We start from the raw sequence: 26117 nt of genomic DNA, 5'->3' as shown, positions 1-26117 counted from the left end.
CTTTTCTAACAGGTGAAACGTATAAAAAAATGTATTATAAGCGAATAGGTAACAGGGTATTAACCGGGCGCTGGAACGGGTACATGCGCGCTAATAGGGTCATTTCATCTCTAAGAACACATTCTTACGACCAGAGACCTGAACACAATTAAAAAACGATTTATTTCAAGGTGCACCGTATACCCCGCGCATTAAAAGCGAATAGGTAACGAATAGGTAACAGGTTATTTACCGAGCGCTGGAACGGGTACATGCGCTCTAATAGGGTCATTTCATCTCTAAGAACACATTGTTACCACCTGAGACATGAACACAATTAAAACACGATTTATTTCAAGTTGCAGCGTATACCCCGCGCATTAAAAGCGAATAGGTAACGAATAGGTAACAAGATTATTTACCGAGCACTGGAACGGGTACATGAGCGCTAATAGGGTAATTTCATCTCTAAGAACACATTGTTACCACCTGAGACATGGACATAATTGAAAATCCTTTTCTAACAGGTGAAACGTATAAAAAAATGTATTATAAGCGAATAGGTAACGAATAGGTAACGAATAGGTAACAAGGTATTAACCGGGCGCTGGAACGGGTACATGCGCGCTAATAGGGTCATTTCATCTCTAAGAACACATTCTTACCACCAGAGATCTGAACACAATTAAAAAACGATTTATTTCAAGGTGCACCGTATACCCCGCGCATTAAAAGCGAATAGGTAACGAATAGGTAACAGGTTATTTACCGAGCGCTGGAACGGGTACATGCGCTCTAATTGGGTCATTTCATCTCTAAGAACACATTGTGACCACCTGAGACATGAACACAATTAAAACACGATTTATTTCAAGGTGCAGCGTATACACCGCGCATTAAATGCGAATAGGTAACGAATAGGTAACAGGTTATTTACCGAGCGCTGGAACGGGTACATGCGCTCTAATGGGGTAATTTCATCTCTAAGAACACATTGTTACCACCTGAGACATGGACATAATTGAAAATCCTTTTCTAACAGGTGAAACGTATAAAAAAATGTACTATAAGCGAATAGGTAACGAATAGGTAACGAATGGATAACAGGGTATTAACCGAGCGCTGGAACGGGTACATGCGCGCTAATAGGGTCATTTCATCTCTAAGAACACATTCTTACCACCAGAGACCTGAACACAATTAAAAAACGATTTATTTCAAGGTGCGCCGTATACCCCGCGCATTAAAAGCGAATAAGTAACGAATAGGTAACAGGTTATTTACCGAGCGCTGGAACGGGTACATGCGCTCTAATGGGGTCATTTCATCTCTAAGAACACATTGTTACCACCAGACATGAACACAATTAAAACACGATTTATTTCAAGGTGCAGCGTATACACCGCGCATTAAAAGCGAATAGGTAACGAATAGGTAACAGGTTATTTACCGAGCGCTTGAACGGGTACATGCGCTCTAATGGGGTCATTTCATCTCTAAGAACACATTGTTACCACCTGAGACATGGACATAATTGAAAATCCTTTTCTAACAGGTGAAACGTATAAAAAAATGTATTATAAGCGAATAGGTAACGAATAGGTAACAGGGTATTAACCGGGCGCTGGAACTGGTACATGCGCGCTAATAGGGTCATTTCATCTCTAAGAACACATTCTTACGACCAGAGACCTGAACACAATTAAAAAACGATTTATTTCAAGGTGCACCGTATACCCCGCGCATTAAAAGCGAACAGGTAACGAATAGGTAACAGGTTATTTACCGAGCGCTGGAACGGGTACATGCGCTCTAATAGGGTCATTTCATCTCTAAGAACACATTGTTACCACCTGAGACATGAACACAATTAAAACACGATTTATTTCAAGTTGCAGCGTATACCCCGCGCATTAAAAGCGAATAGGTAACGAATAGGTAACAAGATTATTTACCGAGCACTGGAACGGGTACATGAGCGCTAATAGGGTAATTTCATCTCTAAGAACACATTGTTACCACCTGAGACATGGACATAATTGAAAATCCTTTTCTAACAGGTGAAACGTATAAAAAAATGTATTATAAGCGAATAGGTAACGAATAGGTAACGAATGGATAACAGGGTATTAACCGAGCGCTGGAACGGGTACATGCGCGCTAATAGGGTAATTTCATCTCTAAGAACACATTCTTACCACCAGAGACCTGAACACAATTAAAAAACGATTTATTTCAAGGTGCACCGTATACCCCGCGCATTAAAAGCGAATAGGTAACGAATAGGTAATAGGTTATTTACCGAGCGCTGGAACGGGTACATACGTTCTAATGGGGTCATTTCATCTCTAAGAACACATTGTTACCGTCTGAGACCTGGACATAATTGAAAATCCTTTTCTAACAGGTGAAACGTATAAAAAAATGTATTATAAGCGAATAGGTAACGAATAGGTAACGAATAGGTAACAGGGTATTAACCGAGCGCTGGAACGGGTACATGCGCGCTAATAGGATAATTTCATCTCTAAGAACACATTCTTACCACCAGAGACCTGAACACAATTAAAAAACGATTTATTTCAAGGTGCACCGTATACCCCGCGCATTAAAAGCGAATAAGTAACGAATAGGTAACAGGTTATTTACCGAGCGCTGGAACGGGTACATGCGCTCTAATGGGGTCATTTCATCTCTAAGAACACATTGTTACCATCAGAGATATGAATTTAATTGAAAATCCTTTTCTAAAAGGTGCAACGTACAACAAACGTACTATAAGTGAATAGGTAACGAATAGGTAACAGGGTATTAACCGATCGCTGGAACGAGTACATATGCGCTTATAGGGGTATTTCATCTCTAAGAACACATTGTTACCACCAGAGATATGAACACAATTGGAAATCCTTTTCTAAAAGGTGCAACGTACAACAAACTTTTTAAAAGCGAATTAGTAACGAATATTTAACAGGGTATTATCCGACCGCTGGAACGGATACAAATGCACTTATAGAGTAATATCACCTCTAAGAGCCCAAATCTTCCACCAGAGACAACAAAACAATTGAAAATCATGTTTTAAAAGGTGCAACGTAAGATACACGTATTATAAGCGAATTATAAGCGAGTGATGGAACGAATTAAACAAGGTAATAGCATGCTCCGAAACGATGTACACCCTGCTTACATGTTTAACTCTACCACACTATGTAAGTATGTGCCTGTCCCTAGACAAGAGCCTGAAATTAAGTAGTTATCGTTTGTTTTTGTGTTACATATTTCCGTTTATTTTTTTGTATATGAAATACGGCCGTCAGTTTTGTTGTTTGAATTGTATGAGGTTGTCATGTCTGGGCCTTTTATAGGTGACTACACGGTTTGGGCTATGCTCATTGTTGAAGGCCGTACAGTGAACTATAGTTGATAATTTCTGTGTCATTTTGGTCTAATGTGGAGTGTTGTCTCATTGGTAATCATACCACATCTTCGTTTTTACGCAAGCGCTAAGACGGTGATTTCATCCCGTCGAACCAAGATCCATCTTCAAACATACGGACATAAAGCAGTTAAAAGGTAGAACGTATAAAAAACAAGTAAGGAACAAATGCGTATCGAACATGAAGTAAAAGGATCGGTTGAGCACAAACACATATAAATAGGTCATTAAAAGATCATTTTACCTCAACCAATTCAGAACTATTACCATATGTAAGACTATTAACAACTAGATTTGTAATTGCTAGCAATAACGGAAGGCACCCCTTCCCCCTATTACCAGGTGAGCGACAGCCATTTTGACAATTCCAAAGTCAAAGAGAGCATCTACAGATGTCTAGTAACATTTTTGCAAAGTTTCATTAAGTTTGAACATTTTGAATTTTTGATATTTTTGCTGTTTCCATGGTTACGGCGGCCATTTTGAAAATTCTAACTTCAAAATCCAACTCTGCCTATGCCAGTTCCCATTCCTGTAAAGTTTCATCCAGTTTGCGGAAAATTCTTATTTTTGAAATTTTTGACCTTTTTGCATTGTTTCCATGGTAACAAGACCTATTTTGTAAATTCCAACTCCAATGTTGCTCATCATTACTGTGAAGTTTCATGAAGTTTTGAGCATTTTGAGAATTTTGAAAATTTTGGTGTAGTTTCCATGGCAACATAGTAGTTCCAATGATCGCCAAAATCATCCAACACCTGTATATAGTGGGCACCTACATTGTTTTAAAATATGATGATTCTGAGTTGAAGCATATCCAAACAGTTCACCAAAAACCAAAAGCTCATTTTTTTCACAATTGTGCCGTTTCCATGGTAACGGCAGCCATATTAAACTATTCCATGCCATAATTAAAAAGGGGGAAGGATATTTAAAATCAAATAAGTAACGAATAGGTAACGAATAGGGAATAGGGAATAGGTAACGAATAGGTAACGAATAGGGAATAGGGAATAGGTAACGAATAGGCAACGAATAGGGAATAGGGAATAGGTAACGAATAGGTAACGAATAGGGAATAGGGAATAGGTAACGAATAGGTAACGAATAGGGAATAGGGAATAGGTAACGAATAGGCAACGAATAGGGAATAGGGAATAGGTAACGAATAGGGAATAGGGAATAGGTAACCAACTTGACGCCCATACATTGCATTCGTCCCCCAGGTTTAAAGAAAAATTCAATGCTTTTTGTCAGTTCCGACATCTCTGTATCCATTTCTTCCTCGTTGTATTCCAATACATCCTGATTTTCCATGCTGTGAATAAGAGAGATACTTTAAAAAAAATGTTTAGTATAATAGGTGTAAAAGTTTTTCTGGTTAGATTCCTACGATTTATACTTATTTTATTTTTATCTATCATTATGTAGACATCAATGCTGACTGTTCACATGCTATAAGAAGCGTTCCCAGCTTCCAAAATAATAAAATCAGGTTGACGTCTAACCTGACCTTATTCCCCCCCTTACAAAAAGGCAGCTAAATTCTCCTATATACATCTGCACATTACCAAAAGCTCATACGAAAAGGCCCATGGTAAATAAAATGTACAAACGTACATGTAAATTCCTAGCATTCCCGGTCACAGCCTTATGATATATCTACATAATGTAGGTCTAAAGTTTATTCGGATATAAAAAAAAAACTATGTTCAAAAGATTTCATAAGAAAGCTAATTTATAGTGAAAATTGAAGTTTTGGTCGTATCAAGCGACCCCGTGTGCTGTATTTAGGAGAGTTATGTACAACATTGTCTTTATTCATGTTATTTTTGACTGTACAGTTATCTAAAACTGTTTCATCTTCAGTGTAAAAAACGGAATGGTGTTCTTCTGTGTTCAAGTTTACATGTTCCAGAGATCCTTGATCCATTAAGGTCGCGAGGCTTGAATCGACATTTGACAGTTCATTTTTGAAGCCGTTTCCTTCTACTCTTTTTAAATGGTCTACGTGTACGATTTTCATTTTCTTTGTTAGACTCGACTCGATCTGATAAGTGACCTCCGAAATTTTCCTTATAATTTTGTATGGACCGGTCCAACCGACGCCTAATTTCCGTTTTGCATGTGGGGGATACCAATACCACACTAACTGGTCCTTTTCGAAGGAACGAATTTTAAGTTTGACGTCGTAAAAACGTTTTTGTCGAAGAAAACTTGCTTCTAATTTCTCATGGGCAAAAGCAAAAGACTCTTGCATAGCATCCTTAATCCATTCTACATATTTAATAGGACGAGCCCCCAATGTAACGGGAATGAGTTTTCCCGAGTTCACGGAATATTAGAAAACAGAATACGTCGTTAATAATAATATAGATTTAATATCAGCCAAATAATTTAAGCACAGTTTACAATGAATAATAATACTTTAAATGTTTAGAATGGCGAAATGAGACATAATGGTGGTTACAAACGTAGTCTTAATAAAAATATCAACCTGAAGAAGGTGATGTTCAGTGTTTTCTTTCTCAGTCAGTTCGTAAGTGCAGAACGCAAAACTATAGTCTGACGTCATCAGACCGGCACGGGCCGGTCCTACCGGAAGAAGACCGGTAGGCCCGGTAACCTCATAACTAGCTACGGCCAGTACGGCAGTTTAGAAGCTATTATACTTTTTCAAAGTGGTTTTTAATATGAATAATTTATAAGGTAAAACCAACCACCATTACAATAACATCAAAACTAAATACATGAATTTGGGATAGACAACTACCGTGACACGTCTTATCGTAATGTGAAATAACACTAAAAAATAAGAGAAAACAAATGACGCAACGTTAAAATGTAACACACATTGCATTTATGATCACTGAGGATTTGTATAGTGTCACCAGAGACATATAATACATTATATGTCTCTGGTGTCACTATACAAATCCTTGCCGCCCTAATACCCCTCCCGCCTTTTGAAGTTCAATCATGAATGATTTTTCCCTAAACATTTCTCATTTGAACTTATTATTTTATTTTATACAAAAACTTAGAGTAGAACAAATCGGCGTCCTGAACACTGCATGAAATATTTGCCACTGGACGTTTAAGCAATCAATCAATATGACTGGAACATAGTCTTGGTAAGCTGGCATTTAAGGTAGCGCCTTCCTCATTTTATTCATTATTATGCATGTTCTTGTCCCGAATATGCGTTAAATCATTTATCACTGGAGACTGACCAATAATCCCATCATAAAAACACCAGCTCCTGGATTGTGGTACTCCTATACTGGAGGAAATCTTGTTAAAATGGAAAATACCTCTTACATCATTAAAAAAAAAAACCACAACAACAGTATGATTTTGAAATTATAACAAAAGCATGGTCATGAAATCACATAATTTAATAAGAGCAGAGGAAATAAATAAATTGTTTTGCATTGTAAATCGAATTAAACAATTTTATTTTACTTCATTTTGCATAATTAAGCGGTCCCTAAGAGAATGTTTTACAATGGCGACTGAAAGTTGAGACTGAACGCAGTAAAATGACCTCAAGAACTCGAAAGCGTCCATCTTCTGCAAGACGCAATATCCAGATAGAAACATTCTCTCCATTTGTTAGGTAGCGTCTTTGCACCAAAATCAGAATAGCAATTAAGTGCATGTTCTTGAATTTAATTTGATAAATTTACAGTTCAGTTGAACTGTTGAAAAGTAAATTTGTAAAAAAATGTGAAGATTGAATTATACGTTGACGATGGTTGGAGGTGGCATCATACAAACTCGAGAGCAAATAGAAGTGAAAAAAAACACTTACTGTCAAAAATAATGTGTGCATTCCCACATTTTTCTATAATTAAATAAAATTTAAAAAATGCCAAATTCCTAATAGTAATACGAAATAAAAGTTTTTTTTTATTGAATATTCCACTCAATTTCTAGTAAATTTTATTCGTCACTATGGCCTTCAACAATGAGAAAACCCATACCCCATAGTCACCTATGAAAGACTGAATTGACAAAAATATAACAATACACCTTATCGCTAATCTGACCCGGCCGCTTGAACTTTTGACGCATACAACAATCACTTTTCCATTGTGGCGTCAGATGTTTTATGACGTCAAAATTTTACGGGAGCCTGTGTGATTTTCAGTATTTAAATGGCAGACAAATAGAGATAAGGTGTATTCACAAAAGAACACTAATGGCCTGATTTATGAAAATGATTGTAAAAATGAATATGGCAGAGAAAAAAAAGATCGATGTTTCCGGTAACCCGACCGACCCTGTTTTTTAGCCCCGACCCTAACTTTTTTATTGGATCTTCAAAAAAAAAAAAAAAAAATTGTATCAACCGACCCCGTTTTTGACACAGGCTTCTGATAGATGACAAAATATTTTTTCTCTCTTGCTTCTACTTGCATAGAAAGCCAGTAAAACATTTTATTAATGTCAAAAGGTATTCCAAATAGGTTAAAATCCAAGAAATTTGCGCAGCAGGTGCTTCAAAAACATTGCAAATGGCACACTTCCAGTTTTGAAACTAATTACGGATCCGGACTTGGAAAAACCATGATAATTTTCCGGATTTCATTTACGATGTCAAAAAAAAAAAAAGAATTCCGACCTACCGACCCTATTTTTCAAAATGATGTTACCGGAAACACATATCTTTTTTTTAGGCCTATGATATATATACAACAATTAACAACAACCACTATATTGCGAGGACTTGGGACAGGCACATACAGAATATGATAGAATTAAACTAGTTTGTTGGTCACAAACCCTCCTCTAATGGCTGTGACTGATGTAACAGCACAACACACATGTAAGAGCAAATTATTATAAAATTCAGTTGAAAGGAATTAATTACTCATCAGATCAATACAAAGCAGAAAAACAAACATCTAACAAAAACACAGACTAACCTGAGATGGTAGGGCATTTATACATCCTCAGTAGTTAACAAAGAAGGCACCAAGTACAGCCAGTTTGAAGCCAATAATAGCCTGGTGCATGTGTAGTGTAAAGTTCAGTTAGACGTCCCCATTTTTGCATAATGTCTTAGTTTTAAAAACGCTATTTTAGTTATTTTCCCCTCTAAATATGTTTACAAAAATTATACCAATCGAAAGAGCATCGTTTGTAGATTAATATCATCTGTTTTTTATTCAACATACATTAACAGTTATCTTCCGAATGTTTAAACTCGGGGACATTTCTGAAATTTATACCCGATGATAACAACTTTTAAAAAATTTAGAGCATCTAAGACTGAAATATCAATCAGTTCACATCCAACATCCCATGGATTAAGAACATAAACATGTCATTAAGTCAGTGAGAAAAAATTATCTTACATGTAAGCAATGCCAAGATACAGATATCTACAGCTCTAGGTGCCTACATCTGCACCCTTCTGCCCTGACGTCTTTTTCCAAAAAACTCTTGTGCTGTTTTGGTAAAATTGCCTTTTGTTTTTATCGATTTCTGATCAACCAAGTTAAATTACATATATGACACTTGTGTGATTACCCCCAGGTTAATCATGTAATTACAATCAATTACAGTGATAAAGACTTCAAAGGTGTTAATAACTAGTTAATTTAATTAGGACAATGTATCTTTTTGTCATAAATTTGATAAATGTGTCAGCCAGTGTTTTTAGCTTGGGTCGCATTTTCGATCTCCAAGTCACAATGGAAAAGTTTATAAATGAATACTTTCATGACTTTAGAATAGAATTTAAGTCATCAAAATACAATTATGTCTTCACAGAAACGCCGTCCATCTCAACTTGTTAGCGACAAGCACAGTTGTTTAAAATTAATGCAAACGTGTTGGAAATTAATTTTGGAGTTACTTCCCTTGCCTGTTTTAGCTTATTACAAATTTGTGCTCCTGAAATATTATCTAGTTTTAAAAATAGGAATAAATTACCATTTGAATACAAAATAACATAATGTTACCTTGAGGATATTAACTGTCTTTGAACATATTAAAAAAAATATATTGTAATTTATTTTTGATGATCATACTTTTTGCAATCAATGTTTTATACATTGTCAATGTAGAAATACATATGATAATTTACAGCCGAACGTGCAAGGGCTGTATAGCCAGTCAAGGTCGTTAAAAACTTTCATTTGTAATTGTGCAGAATATGTTTATAAGCTGCAATCTTATAATAATGGGTTGTGTAAAGTAAAACTATGATGACAAATTATCATAATGAAGCTATACTAAATAATTCATAAACACAAACAATGAAATAAAGATAAGGGGGCAAAACTGTAGCTGAAATGCATCTTTATTGACAACATGTGCAGTAAATAAAAAGAGATTTGTGAACTCGGGATACACACAGAACGTAGACAAAAAAAATTAGCAGTGCCTTTTCCTATCATAAAAAGTGCCCTGCCCTCCACTGGCACCCTGCCCCTTTTGATTTCTGTCTGGAGCACTGTACAGATTGTAGAGACATGAATGTGCAGATTTAGAATAAAATAATATTTAGTTGATTTTTAATTTAATGAACTTTATTTATAAGATGAGTGAAAATTTTGTCACAAAAGGACTGCAATAACTGGAATTAGATGTCTAGATTATACATGTTTTTGACAAATTTTCATTTATTTCATACTAACAGACTAAATGAAAAATGTCCCGTAGTATTTTAACCTGTTAAACAGTTTTAGAAATTAATTGAGACTGCAACATAGAAAGAATTGTTTAAATGGTGTGGTTTAATAAAGTCAGTGCAAAACCTTTTGTTGAAGCACACTAATCTCGACACATATTTTTCAGTGGGGGAAGATTGAGACTAGTACAGAGTCAACTACACAACAGAAGTACTGATGATGCTGATGCTATATTATGTATAAGTGGTAAGATACTGTTAGATACATGAAGTTTAACCGACATTTTTAATGTTTACTTCTTATTAGCTTTTATATATATACATTTAAATATATACTTATGTTATAATGTTATGATTTAACTTAAAAACTCTTGAAGTGGTGCATATCTGAAATACTGAAATATTTGTTTAAACAAAATTTTTAATTGCAAACAAGGAAAAATTGAATATTGAATTGCTATATTTTAGCACTGTGAGTAATTCTGGAGTTCAGAACATCTTGTTATTATTTTATTTTGCATTTAATGTTTTTTTTTATTTTACTTTAAGGCATTGATAGCAGATACAATGAAGGAACTACAGAGCTCTTCAATTATCTTCTCTTTGGATTTTTTGAACTACGAAAGAAAGAACTGGAAAAGTATGAGCTTTATGCATAGAGAATAAGATAGTTGTTGACTCTTTCTTTAGAAAAGTATAAAGTAACTTAGTTTATCTATAATTTGTTGCATCATAAGCTGATTAAACAGTCAACTATGAAATTCACACCAAAGATTGACTGAATGGCATTCTTCTGAAAAACTTATACAAGAGCATGACCAAAATTAAACATTTGATCAAAGAAAAAAAAACAAGATAATAATATGTGTTTAGAAAGCATCAGCAGGTTTGACTAATCCAAGAATTCATGTATGGAAAAAAAATTGTGACCAAACAACACTGAAAGTTCACACATGCACTTCAAAGTTTTCGTATATACACACGTTTGTGAGATACTGTGTAAAAAAATGTGTTGTTTGGGCACTCTCAATATTTGAGTTCTTGGATTAGTTATTCTATGAATAACAGTTGAAAATGTAATAAAATATATTGTATGATATTAATGCTTTTTAGTAACATGTATGAATTTTTAACAGTTGTACTGTGCTATATATTACAGGTCAGGATTTGAAGAGGAGATTATAGATGGTAAATTAATCTTAACGATTGAAATTATTATTGTACATGTATATTCTCCTAATGGAGTAACTGGAGTATCATTTCAATAATACCTGTATATGTGATTTTTATTAATTAGTTAATTGAAAATGTAATACAATGTAGTGCATATTTTCCTATGAGTTTCAATTGAGTTATGTGCTCAGTTGGAATTCTGTTTAGTTTATGAAGTAAAGATCCACCAATTTTCTACAAAGTAATGAATTTGAATTGAGGCTATTTTAGGATACTGTATAAATCTTGATATTTTGGTGTCTGTACTTACAGCAACATTAAGTTGTGAGTATTTATTAATAAAAAGATATTCTATAATATATATATCCTTAACACGAAGGTACAAAACAGTCAACATGTTTGTTGGACATTCACACATGCAAATGAAAAATGCCTGCCCATGTTGTATTTTTTAGATAATTTTGAATCCTTGGCCACATGTTTTTAATATACAGTGTAGGTCTTCTTGTTAGTATGATTTCTGTTATCAGAGAAGTACATCACAATTTTGTAATAGCAAATTAAACATTTGACTAATTTTCTGTTGTAGATATTATCATCCTTATCAAGAGAAATGAAGTACATGTTTACTGTAATCCAATCAACTACCATTACCTATTACCCTATGTTAGTCACTGGAGAAATATCAGATTTCACTGTATGACAGATTCAGAGGTGAGTTTTAAGGAGAACTTTTAGATTTCACTATATGACACATCCTGAGGTTGGTTCTACAAATGATTTTGTTCTATAACAAATACAGGAGATTGGTAATTTAAAGAAAAAGTATATTTCAGAGTATTCCTCTTTCCTTGATACAACTAGTACTGTTATATGCTATATAGGCTTTAAGAAGCAATCGATTAATGAACAGAGAATAAGAAACATTTTATTTGTAAGTTTTTTATATCTTCGAAAAGTAAGGTTTTAATAGATACAAATGCTGTTGTGCTTCCCTGATATTAAGGAATAGATATTGTTGGCACCATCAGACTAGTTCATATAAAAGAAAATATGTGAAATCAATTTTATTAAAGTGTGTCAAGAAAAATTTGAATTTGAAAAATTGAATTTTTTTTTTCAGTATGAAGATGAAGAGGCAGCTGAGGAATTTAAAATTCATTCTTTTGTTGCTATGGTAACCAATTGTAGAAAGATTGGAATTCCTTACAGTACCTCAGGTATATTGATGTGTCGTCAGTTTCATACTTTTAGCATCAGATCATGGTATTTTTGTCGAGCCTTCTCTTGTTGAAAAAGCAAGACATAGCGATCCTACATTCCCTCGTCGTCAGTGGTGTCCACAAATATTCACTCTGTGGTTAAATTTTTTGATATTTTAATAACTTTCTTAAACTTACCTGGTTTTCTACCAAACTTGGACAGAAGCTTGTTTATGATAATAAGATAGTATCCAGAAGTAAATTTTGAAGAAAGAAAAAAAACCGTTTTTTTTCATACTTTACTTAGGCCACGGTTTTTTAATTTGTTGGTTTACGGATTTTCCCCATGAAAAAGTCGGGTCGGTCGGTCGGGAAAAAAAAGAAAAAAAATATCTTTCAAGACAGAAAAAAAATCCAAAATAAATATATATACATTTCACCTTTCTAACAAAATGTTTTTATGCTATTTTGTCATCATTTCAAATTTTAGTTCGATGAAATATTCTTGCTCAGCTGTCATAAATATCGCATGACATTGTCTAATGATTTGCCGTAAAAAAGGGGGGTGTTCACAGACAAAAACGAAATTAAATCGTCTTTTCACAAACTAGAAAAACAAATTCACGTAGCTCTTAATCAATTCCAGAAAACTTGGTGAGTAATGATCGTCAAAAACGAAAACTGATAAAGAAAAAAATGTAAAAAACGTCGTACGAAAATAAGTTTCAACACACGTGTCAAAAACGTAATAGACTCGTCCACGGAAAAAATGAGAATATCGGGTTAACCTAGTGTCATGCATTCCCGTTTTTAATCCAAATGGACTATATATTTTTTTTATTATCCATGAAACAAGAAAATTCTAAATGACTTGTTGATATTCAGAATTTTTACTTCCAATGCGCTTTCCACCTGTCCACATTTGGACGTCTATTTCTATGAGATTATGCATCTTACAGACTGATGACAAATAAGGGAAACGAACTTATTGTGTAATGGGTTTTAAACACAGATTTCGTTCCGTAAAATTATTTGCGTAAACGACATTTCAAGGTCAGTTATAATTGATTTGTCTATTTTTAGAAACGTAAACTGGAAGTTTTATTTTTTCACAACAGAGAGTGTTATCAATTTTGTTAGTGATTCATGCATTTCATTTCATAAAAAAAGAAGAATTTAATTATTTTTCAGGGATAATGTATTTGTTTGGGTCGGCAACAATAAAAAAAGTATGAAAAGTCAATTTTATTTTTATTCTAGGAATCGGCAAAATCGGGTCGGCGGATCCGTAAACCAACAAAATAAAAAATCCTGGCCTTATAAATGGACTTGGTTTTTCTATCAGAAAACATTGCATTCACCTTGTGGTTCAAGTTTTTCAGATTTTAATAACTTTCTTAAACTATCCTAGATTTCTACCAAACTTGGACAGAAGCTCGTTTATGATCAGAAGATAGTATCCAGAAGTTAATTTTGTAAAACAAATCCATTTTTTTTGTATTTTACTTATAAATGGACTTGAGTTTTTTCTGCCAGGAAACATTACATTCACTCTGTGCCCAGTCTGTGGTGAAAGTTTTAAAAATTTTAATAATTTTTTAAACTATCGTGGATTCATACCTAACGTTGACAGCTTGTTTATGATCAAAAGCTAGTATCTAGAAGGAAATTTAGTAAAAATGATGTTCATGGTTTTTCCATATTTTACTTATAAATTGACTTATGTTTTCTTTCAGTTAGCATTACAAACAGTACTAGTGCAGTTAAAGTTTTTAAATCATTACCAAACTTTGACAGAAGTTTCTTACAATCAAAAGATAGTATCTAGAGAAAACATTTATCAAATATTTTCCTCACTTTTGTTGAGCCTTCGAAAAATAGCAAGAGTATGCGAGACACTGGGTTCCGCAGAACCCTTACAATTTTTATAATTAACCAATTTTTATCATAACTATGTTTAAAAAAGAATCTTTATCAGTTATTTTTAAAGGCTGATGTATTGGCTATGAATTCTGATACTAAATATTTCTGCTACAAAATGGTAATTGTATAAATCTACAATAATCGATGTAAAACCTTACCTAGTAAATAAACAAACAGATTAAATATTTGCTTGTAATAGTTGATAAAGTGATAAAGATATTTATGTCTTTTTTCCAGGCAGTGTACACAGCTTTGACAAGATGGTTGTAGAAAAGTGGCCCATCATACAGGCATATGCCTTAGATGAATATACAGGGTAATTCAGAACTTTTAAAAATGATTTTAAGTGTTAGATAATTGATAAATATTTGAATTAATAACTTTTCAAGATATATGGACCAAGATTAAAAACTTAGTTTACGATTCTGTAGTTTTTGATTAGACTAAATAAATCCTTAAAACTGTCAACAATAAAATGGTATTTTACAAGAAATTAGAAGTTACAATGTTTGTAGATTTATGCATTGCTCTATTTCAGAGGCGGTTTCTTTACCATGAAACATGAAGTGAGTATATGGTACAATTATCTCCCTTAGTCACAGTATTATCAGATAATTTGAATAAAGTAGAATTTAACAAACTGAAATTAACAGTAACTCTTATCCAGATTATAAAAAAAATCCAATCTACTTTGAAACTAGTAGTAATTTACAAAATAAGTACTTGTTCGAGCATATATTTATCCTTAATTTTTGCTAGTTTCAGACTGGTAAAAGTTTAATATTTATTTTGTAAATTTTTATAAAAGATTGATGCTCTATGACACTTTTCAACTTCTACCTATATTTTCAGGTTGTTGATATTAGTTCTGCTGTTCATAAAATCTTCAATGAAGTGGATCCTACATCACTCGAACTATTGATAACAGAGGTAACAATGTATATAGTTTTGGTTTATGCATAAATATTGATTCTTATTAAATAATTCAGCTTCAATTGTCTGCTTGTAAAATACAATTGATAACATTGTATAAATTAAATACATTTTAATATTCAAGAAATTTGTTATCTGTTTTTGCAATTTTAAGGGTCAGATGCATTTATAGAAAAGTTGTCAAAGATAACATAAATGCATTTGGATCATTTATTTTCATAGACAGAAAATGAGGATAAGAAAACTATCATTTAAAGTTAGAAAAATGTAAGTCCCAATTATTGGGATCACATCTGTTTATGATATAGGTTTTTCAAGCACTTTATGTGTAAACATAATGTGTAAATATTGCATTATGCAACTAATTGTTCTGAATTTCAGCAATTATCCATGTTTGAAAGACAGTGGAAAACAATGTTGATAACCACAGATATGGAAATGTGAGTTTTTATTATTAACATACTTTTATTGTAGAAATGGGAATTTAATGGGAAAAATAAGAGGCAAATGATCCCAAAGGGACATTTAAAACTCACAAATCAAAATGAAACTGACAATGTCATGGGGAAAAAGAACGATTAAAAGACTTACAAATCCACAACAAAACACTATATAAAAAAGATTGATCAACATGAAATCCCATCAAAAACTGTGGGTATTATAAGGAACAGAAATAATGTTACTCTCATTTAACATTTGTAAAATACAAAATGCATTATTATACATCAGTCCTATTTCACATGTACTACAACTTTTCTATTGTAAAACAAAATTGTACAATCTTTTAGTCAGCATGCTAGGTTCAGATTTAAGATGACGTAAGTAATTTCTCTACAACACTTCCCCGTTATATTCTTATCTTGTTGTAATACACAGTTTTTGAGGAATTCCACGATACACTTTCTATTGTTAGATGATCAATTAATAATTATACCCCCACTTTAAAAAAGGGGGGTATACTGTTTTACCTCTGTCTGTCCTTCCGTCAGTCCGTCAGTCCATCCATCCCATGAATATTCCATGAATATTTTACGTTGCATTTTTCTCAGGAACTACAATACAAGGATTTCTGAAATTTGTTTTCAGGGTTTATCTAAGTCAGCTATACCGTGTGATGCGTTTTCAGATTGATCACTTGACAACTTACTGTTTACCGAACACTTGTATGATTTTACACATGATAGCCAAGTTGAAAATTTTCGTCACATTTTTCTCAGGAACTACAATACAAGGATTTCTGAAATTTGGTTTCAGAATTTATATAAGTCAGCTATACTGTGTGATGCGTTTTCAGATTCATCACTCGACAACTTCCTGTTTACCGAACACTTGCATATTTTTACACTATTAATATTATCCACTTGCGGCAGGGGGTATCATCAGTGAGCAATAGCTCACAGTTTCACTTGTTATTTTTAGAATATACCATCTGTAAATATGGTCCATAATCTAGGTCATGCCTTGAATAAATATATATTATGTATATTTACAGGTTAAATAGTTCGAGACAAATTCAAGAGGAGAAAGTTTGTGAGGTAATTACATATTTAAAAGTTATTTTGGTATTGATATCATATTATATTACTGCAAAAAATTAGATTTCTTTCCTTTAATAGGACCCTACTGAATAAAGTAAATATGTAATCACTGTCATGTTTTCTATCTTGTACAATAATTAAATGCTTTTAGAGATTTTCATATTTTTTTTATTATATTAGATTAAAGAAATGAAAGAAATTCTTATTGGCAATCAAACCACATCTTCTTATTTTTAAATTCATTTAATCTTTGAAAAATGTGTATACATGTATGAAAGCCATATAAGCAAAGTTTTATCTTTGTTTTACGTTACCTGTTTGACCTGTTACACTGAATGACACAGACGAAAAAAAATCTTCTGATTAAGGAGAAAAGGTATGATTGCCAATGAGACAACTATCTACCAGAGTTCACATGAAGAGGATATAAGCAATTATAGGTCAGTGTACAGCCTTCAACAATGAGAATAAACCCATACTGCATAGTTAGCTGTTATAGGCCTTGACCTGAAAATAGACAGCTCTCTCACATGCAAAAAAAACCATAATGGTAAACTATAAGTGATACATTGTAAGCACAGGGACACATTTTATTGCATCCATACATCACATTCATATTTGTTTAGAGCTGTGTTGTATTATATAAAGCATTTCTCTATGTGAATATTTCATTTCAGGCTTTAAAGAGTTACTACAAACATGGTAAAGTTGGAAGTGAAACAGCAGTGTGAGTATAATAGATTTGTTATCATGCTCAAGTGATTTGACAATCTTTTTGAGGTATTGATTAACCTTTTAGATGTATTAACTAACAATTTTGGAGTATCATCCAGTTTTTGCATTAGTTATTCATTATTTGTCATAAGACAGACAGATTTTAACCATGGAAAGTTCACATTTCAATCCTCCAAAAAATGCAAATTTTGTTTGCCAGAAGAGTATAAACATAGAATAATTTAACTTATCATTTTTCTACAAAACTTTTAGTAGATATAGAAATGTGCAAAAGATGGAACTGGAAAATATGCTAACTTATGTTTCCCTGGTATATCCTTGAAAAAATATTCTGCTCGGCAAATTTTACTTGGACAATAGAGCTGAAAAGAAATACTGTTAGGAAAGAAAATAATTTATTGCAATACCTGACAGTTTAAAATATAGAGAGCAGAGATAAATAAACAAATGAATTCGAATTTCAGAGATAGACAGACCAGACCATTTGTATTGTTTGGGACCAACACAAAGAAAACTGTAATGGAATCAGTGAGAACAGGGGAGACAACTGTCAATATACCAATAATGAAAGCAGGAGTTGATGGTGATATACCTAAACTGATGGTAAGTCATTGTGTTTACATAATTTTAAATTGACAATATTTGGTTTTGCTTCAATGGTATTGAAATAGGCATATCAATATGATAAAAACAATGACTTGTAACACCCCAAAACTTGTTAATTTGACAAAACATTTTCATATCAGATCTAGGCACATAAACACAGCAAGCTAAGAAATTGCAGCTTATACACATTCCAAGTAGGAGTGAAATAATGGAAACTGTCAAATTTAGATTCTTAGGAGTAATTTTATAAGGCAACATGAAAACAGTATAGGAAGACAGTATTTAATGGCATGTCTAGGTTTTTTGTTTAAAACTTAATAGAAGTTTTTACATATCTATGAAATAATAGAAGTTTTTACATATCAATGAAATCAATGCAGGCATTAATTCCTTTTTTTACAATAATTGTTTTGATAATTATTGCGAACCCTATCATAGTTTTCCATAGATTCACCTGCAAGTTACCTGTCCATTTAAACTTTTGTAAGTTTTATTGTCCCATTGAACAAATACAACAGGTATTGTTCTCTGTATAGTTTGTTTGATGGGACCTTTAAATTTCTTCCAAGAGAAATCTATCACTCATTGATTAATTTGCCCGACCAAAAAAATATTTTCTTTGTTCACTGAAATACATGTATAAACTCACATAAACTGCATGTGATACAGTATTTAATCAACATCAATAATATATTTTCAATCTGTTCAATATAAGCACTGATTTAATTATAAAAAGTTTATTTCTGATTTTTTTTTAACTACTGCATGCATTTTAATATGTTTTAAAGAATTTGCATGTTTTTTGTGGTTGTTCAGTTATAAAGAATACATTTATGAAGACCTTTATTTAATAAACATTATCATTTCAAATTTTTTACTTATGAACAGACTGAAAAAAAAGCAAATTTTAATAAGTAAAATGTTGAAATATGATCAGAAATCAACTTTTAATTTTTAAATCAGTGTTTATATCAAACAAATTGAAAATGTGTTATTGATTGAATAAATACAACATCACATGCAGTTTCATAATTACTTATTTGTACATGTATTTCCATCATTGACAGTTCAATTTTTTGTTCAGGTATATTAATCAGTGAGTGATAGATTTCTCTTGCAAGAAATTTAAAGGTCCCATTGAATAAACTAAACAGAGAACAATAGCTGTTGTATTTGTTAGATGGGACAATAGGACTTACAAAAGTTTAAATGGACAGGTAACTTGCAGGTGAATCTGTGGAAAACTATGATAGGTTTCGCAATAAGTTTTTGTTGAATATAAATTTTAGATCATAATATGAAATATTCCAATTTGTATGAATGACAGTTTTAATTCCTCTTTGGTGTCTTGTAGGTATGTCATGGTGTGTGCCCTAATGGACCAATTACTTGTGGAAGAACATATTTTTTTACAGGATTCTCAGACCCATTGTCAGGTAATTAGTTGTTGTTATGCTAACTGTCCAGTGTTGTAACAAACCACTGATTACCAGTTTTTCATTGGTAAATATAGGGTAACATAGTGTTCTTATACTGTGGATTCATAAATATTATTCTTTGGATACCAATTTTTGCAGATTTCATTGGCACAGGTGAATCACAAGTTTAAATGTTCAACAAATTACAAATTTTTCTTCAGGTTGTATGCAGACTTTGGCACAACCACGGAATCAAATATCCACAAAAATGCAGGTTTTCTCAATTCAATCCCACTTAATATGAATAAATCCACAGTATATGGTTCAACAGGTAATAATTTTTATGCCCCCATCGCAGTGGAGGGACATAAAGTGTCCATCTGTAATTTACCTCTTGTTTCACATGTCAATGTGACTGAGTGTTTTTGAAATAAAGCATATTGTATTATTGTATTGTATTGTAAGTCCCAAAATTAGTTTCCATTCTCTAACTTTAGTTTGCCTCAACCAAATTTAGTGTTCTAGAATTATGCCCCTTTAAAGCATTACATTCATGTTGGGCATCATCTGTTTATAAAGAAATTATAAAATGAGGGAAGAACAAAAAATATCTAAATTAAAAAAAAAAAAAAAATTTAAAAAGTTGTAACAAAGTCACTGAAAGATTTGTTTTATTTGAAGAATGATGGTTGCTTACCTCCCTTAGCTTGGTCATTCATATAATAATGTATCCATAGTTTTCATTGCATACTAAATTTAAATAGATTATGATTGTAGTGTCTCAGACATTTTTGCATGAACTGGTTATTAGTCCCCTACTGAGGAAGTAGAAGTATACTTTAGGTTTGCACTCTGTCCATCTGTCCATCCGTCAGTTCGGCAAATCAGTTTTCAAGACCTTTTTTCTTCATGCTCGTTTAAAATATTGCACATATTCTTCGAATTTATCATTATGGGATAAATGAATTTATACTACAACTGTAGTATCCCTACAGTCAAATTATAATTGGTAATTCTTGGTCACTGACCATATAAATTCAGGTGACAGTGACAATGTTATACATTAAACTTTTATCTTTGTCATTATGAATGAATGCAGCTTTGCAAAAGGTTACCTGCTTTGCCATCAACACTACAGGTACTAGTTCTTTGAACATACTAACTGGCCCCCACTTAAATGGTTGATGTCTTATTATCTCTTTGCTTGTTACCATCAAAGTACAGTTAGTGAACTGCATGCCCATCTTCCTAGTGCATACTTTCTATGTGTACAATAATATCAAATTCATAGTGCTATAAATGTGCACTTACAAGGTGTTGCAAACAATTGCCTCAAGTACAATTATTTCCACCTTGGTTTTGATTCTGAGGTTCTGGGACCTGATTTTATGAGAGGAGAATTTTCATTACAATAATCAAGGCCCATTCCTAACGTTCATGGTTTATACAAGACCTTTGATTTTCTCAAAAGTTCATATGGTGAAAGCCGTTACCTTATTTTAATCTAATTTGAAACCCTGAACATTTTTGTGTCCCAAAAAGATTTTGACTGTGTGCTTTGTAAGAAAGAATAGTCCTGTTAGAAATGTCCAACAGGGCCTTGCATTATTGGAGGGGACTTTAAATCCTTAAAGTAAATTGTCAGTAAAACTTGAACACTAAGCCTCTGTGCTATCAAATGAATGATTTTCTATAGAAATTACAGTGACTTGACTGTTAGTGTTGCTCTCCACCAATTGCAACTCATTCAAAATTTTGACCAAATTGCAATTTGTTTTATTAAACCAAATTGTTCAACTGGTCAGAATATTGAACAAATTGTTCAGACAAAATGTGAAAGTGCAAGGTGATAACATAAAATATACTTACAATCCTATAAGACTTTAACTCCACTTTAATGATGTTGTGACAAAATTAGTTTATCAGTTTGTAATGTTATATTATAGTCATTTCCATGCTGAAGAGGAGCTGTTTATTTTGAATTGCTATAAAATTGTCCAAACTAAGCTTTCATATAGTTTTTCTTTCTAAAAGTATTCTATATTTATAAGAATCAGATATCATTTAAAATAAAACATCATATATTCAGTAAAATATGTGTGAAATAACAATATGCTATTGATAAGTTTTCAGGGGAGATAACCTAAAATATTATTCTTTTGAATAAAGACTTTTTGAAAGAAAAGTTATTATCTCCCCCATGGAAACTTCCTACAAACATATATTGCAATTTTACACATATTTTACTGAATATGAAATGTTTTAATTCACATAATGTCTGATTCTTATAAATATAGAATACTTTTAGAAAGAAAAACTATATGAAAGCTTAGTTTGGACAATTTAATAGCAATTCAAAATAAACAGTTCCCCTTCAGCGTGGAAATGAATATAATATAACTATACAAACTGATAAACTAATTTTGTCACAACATCATTAAAGTGGAGTTAAAGTCTTATAGGATTGTAAGTATGTTTTATTTTATCACCTTGCACTTTCGTGACTTGGCTGTGGTTTTCTACAGCAGTTGGTTCAAATTTCTGACCAGTTGAACAATTTGATTTTATAAAACAAATTGCAATTTTGATAAAAATTTTGAATGAGTTGCAATTGGTGGAGAGCAACACTAACAGTCAAGTCACTGTAATTCCACTTGACTTTTCTTCACACCAATTTCCTTACCAAAGGTTTGGCATAAGTGATCACTGAGAGTTGAATTTGAAACTCAAAGATCAAGAGGGGTCATTATTTGAGATTATAACCTTGTTTGTGCAATAGAAATTAGCATTACTTACTTTATTACAATGTAATATGAATATATGTTCATGCAGGGTTTGTAGAAAGTAGCCATACAACACAGAAATACAAATATACACCAAAAGATAATTGAATAAAGTGAGAGGTCAAATGTAGGCCATATTTTCAAGACAAAAGTTTTATTGATTAAGTGAAATAAAAATAATTTGCTTTCACTAAATATGATGATAATATGATTGTATTCAAGCTCACGGTCATTGGTCCATGTCAATAGTTAATGTAAGCATGCAATATATGTTTAGGGGAATCAATGAGAAAGCATCTACGGTATGTTAGTTTTCATTTTTGAAAGTCAAAGATTAACACTGCAGGGTTTTATGAATGTGATATAAATAAAATAATCTTATATGAATTCTAATTACCATATAAAATTGAAGGAGATAACTTAAATTCATGACAGAAATAACTTTGATTTTCTTATGCCCCATTTATTGGCTTAATATTTTTTGGTCAGTGTGTCCGTTCATCTGTCCATCCGTCAGTCTGTCTGTCCTGCTGCAGGTTAAAGTTTTTGGTCAAGGTAGTTTTTGATGAAGTTTAATCAACTCGAAACTTAGTTCACATGTTCCCTATGATATAATCTTTCTAATTTTTATGCCAAATTAGAGTTTTGACCCAAATTTCACTGAACATAGAAAATGATAGTGCTAGGGGGGCATCCATGTACTATTGACATATTCTTGTTTCAACTTGAACTTGCACGATTTGAGTTGGAATATTCATATTCAAGTTACATGCATTAAGGTGTCAGACCACCAATTAGAAATCCCTATCTGTTCAACCAAATTTTGCAATTTTCACAGCTTTCTAAATATTTTACCTTAAGTTTAACTTCATCAAAACGAGCTATATCAGCTTTCTACATGCCAATATTCAACCTACCTTTAAAATCTTCTAAGAAAGAAACTGACCTTTGAATAGAGGTACTCTAACAATGACCCCTGATTTCCTGGAAATCTTTATTTATTATACTATGGAGCGCATTAATCTTGATTTTTTTATGAAAACTCATAGACAAGTGAATTTTAGCTCAAAATGGTCTAAATATATTTATCTTTCACCAAAAGTTTCATTTCTGCAAATTTGTTGGTTAGTTTAAGTAAACAATGACATCAAAAGCACTAATTTGTATTAGAATGGGTCTACTTTTACATAAATTCTAAATTGGAGGGAGTAATTTGTGGTCCAACACCTAAATGACATGGATGAAAACAATAAATTTTGTTAATATATGCTTCACAATTAGATGATTTTTGATTTTATAAAAGAATAACTGCATGTTGATTTTTTTTTAGTCTTTTGATCATTTGTATCATTGAATAGCTGCCTCATTAACATATACAGTTTTTTAGCACACATTTTTTTTTTATCCATATTTTACAGCTTTTATTTCAGATAATTTCAAATCTGAAACTGTCTATAAACTTTCTTGTTGCCTCTATCAACCAATGACAATTTTTAATATGGATTTTCTGCAAAATACATTTTTCAATCATTTTTTGTGCCATTAATTATTTCCTTATTCCTCCATGTCGTTATTATTTGGGTAACTGTCTCATAAATATGTTATTTCCCGTTGTTTCCTCAGATTTATGAATTCTAGTCTTTACAAAGGATTGTGTCAGTAAAGAACAAATGACAACAGCTTTCTAATTCTTTTATTCATGTTTCCTTTACAGTACCATTGATTTTTCCGTGTAAAAGATTGAAAATTTATAGCTTTTGAAAACATAAATAAATTTTAATGACACAACTTGAACACAATCAATATAGATATAAAATATTTAATTTCTTAATCCTTAAAATAGTAATAAAATCAATATTATGACAAATGTAACATGTAAACGATAGTTTGGTGAAACCCATCTCTTTTTTTTTCTGTTCTTAAATAATTTAGATGTACAAATTTACTTGTTGCATAAAATTTGTTACAAAGCACATAAAAGATATAGAGAAATTAAATTAGTTCAGTCAGATTAAAGTTACATTTACTAAGTTTCACTGTTTCTGTAACAATATAATAATATTACATTTAGTTTGTTAGTTTCCACTTAAAAAGGGTATCAAAATACATCCTGTGGCAAAATACAATTTCAGATAGAACAATTTGACAGTCTTGCTTCAAGAAACATGAAATTAGATAGAAGAATTTGACAGTCTCCCTACAAGAAACTTGAAATGAGATGTAATTCCTATGTAATTTAACAGTCTCGCTACAAGAAAGTTGAAATGATCAGTAATTCGTATGTAATTGGTCAAGTAAAGGCTATCTGATGGTATAATTGTTTGACCATAGATCATGATTAGACTATTCCATTACCATTACACTTCTGATGAGTCAGTTGGTCAGCGCAATGTCAAGTCCTATTGTAACATTGACTGAATATTGGCATAAACATTGGCACAACAAAATTGGTTATTATTATTCAGAGAAAATTACATTACAAGGCTTTCTTGATATTGTTCTCGGTTTTAGAATGTTGTTCTGTCGGAATCTTGAATTGATTTTATTGGTAACTTTATTAAATAATCTCTACACAAACCTTGTTAGCATATCATTATTGTGAATAAGAGAAGATTGTGGGCTTTATCCGAAGGACTATTTTTAAGTTTAATTACATTTCGGATCAAGTTGTGTAGCCAGATTTACGTGTAGGTTCGATTTCACAAAGAATAAAATGTAACTATTGACCTTTATTAGAAAAAGTTTTTATAAAATGATCATTTAGGATTATTCATATTTTATAACACATCAGAAGTCATCATAGGACTTAAATATAGGTTGGAGAATAAAACAATTTCAGAAACACATAACTGTGAGATGAAAAGAGTTTAAATTTCCTGTCTTCTTTCCTAAATGTGCTACAAAAAGGCTTTTCTACATTGGCTAGAGGTATAGGGGGAGGGTTGAGATCTCACAAACATGTTTAACCCCGCCACATTTTTGCGCCTGTCCCAAGTCAGGAGCCTCTGGCCTTTGTTAGTCTTGTATTATTTTAATTTTTGTTTCTTGTGTACAATTTGGAAATTAGTATGGCGTTCATTATCACTGAACTAGTATATATTTGTTTAGGGGCCAGTTGAAGGACGCCTCCGGATGCGTGAATTTCTCTCTACATTGAAGACCTGTTGGTGACCTCTGCTGTTGTTTTTTTCTATGGTTGGGTTGTTGTCTCTTTGGCACATTCCCCATTTCCATTCTCAATTTTAATTTTTAATTGATATCATTATTGTTGTACATCACTTGTTACATATATTATAATTGTGTGTCCAAATAATACAAAAACTACATTAACAGGAATGATAATCATCCAATGGATTTTTTTGATAATCTTTTACTTGTGACCAATTTGCAAAGAAACATTTGAGTTTTATATCAATGGTACCTCATAAAACTTTTGGGAATGACTGTTAAAATAATAAGTGTTATAATTTTGTTTCTATGAATAAAATTTTGCGTTACAGTCATATTGGTATAAAATAGATCTTCCCTTAATTTGGTCAGTTAATTATAATTTAATGAATGAGTTTACTGATGTAACGGTAAACCTTTGAAAGCTATTTTTGTAATTTCTCAAAGGAAGAAAAAATCCAATTAAGATGTATTGAAGAGACTAAAATGATGTTTAGATAAAAACAAATCCATTGAAATATACTTCTGAATATAGGAGATATGATATTAAATAAGAATAATTGATTTTTAAGTATCC

At 32.1% G+C, this 26117-nt stretch overlaps 1 protein-coding gene and 1 long non-coding RNA gene across 2 annotated transcripts; both read left to right on the top strand.

Annotated features, from left to right (window-relative positions):
* The first annotated feature begins 6919 nt into the window (after positions 1-6919).
* Positions 6920-14679, top strand: LOC143071540 (dynein axonemal assembly factor 9-like). The gene is made up of 7 exons (XM_076245906.1): positions 6920-7037; positions 10229-10308; positions 10611-10701; positions 11221-11249; positions 11824-11948; positions 12358-12454; positions 14597-14679. The coding sequence occupies exons 1-7, from the start codon at positions 6961-6963 to the stop codon at positions 14677-14679; spliced, it is 582 nt and encodes a 193-aa protein (XP_076102021.1). The 5' UTR covers positions 6920-6960.
* A 204-nt stretch (positions 14680-14883) lies between these two features.
* Positions 14884-15734, top strand: LOC143071539 (uncharacterized). Its single transcript, XR_012976915.1, has 3 exons — positions 14884-14925; positions 15212-15289; positions 15674-15734. It is a non-coding gene; the product is annotated as an uncharacterized LOC143071539 (long non-coding RNA).
* The last annotated feature ends 10383 nt before the right edge of the window (positions 15735-26117 follow it).

This window comes from Mytilus galloprovincialis, chromosome 4, assembly GCF_965363235.1.
Source record: "Mytilus galloprovincialis chromosome 4, xbMytGall1.hap1.1, whole genome shotgun sequence".
NCBI lineage: Eukaryota > Metazoa > Mollusca > Bivalvia > Mytilida > Mytilidae > Mytilus > Mytilus galloprovincialis.
This window is presented reverse-complemented; position numbering and strand designations above follow the sequence as displayed.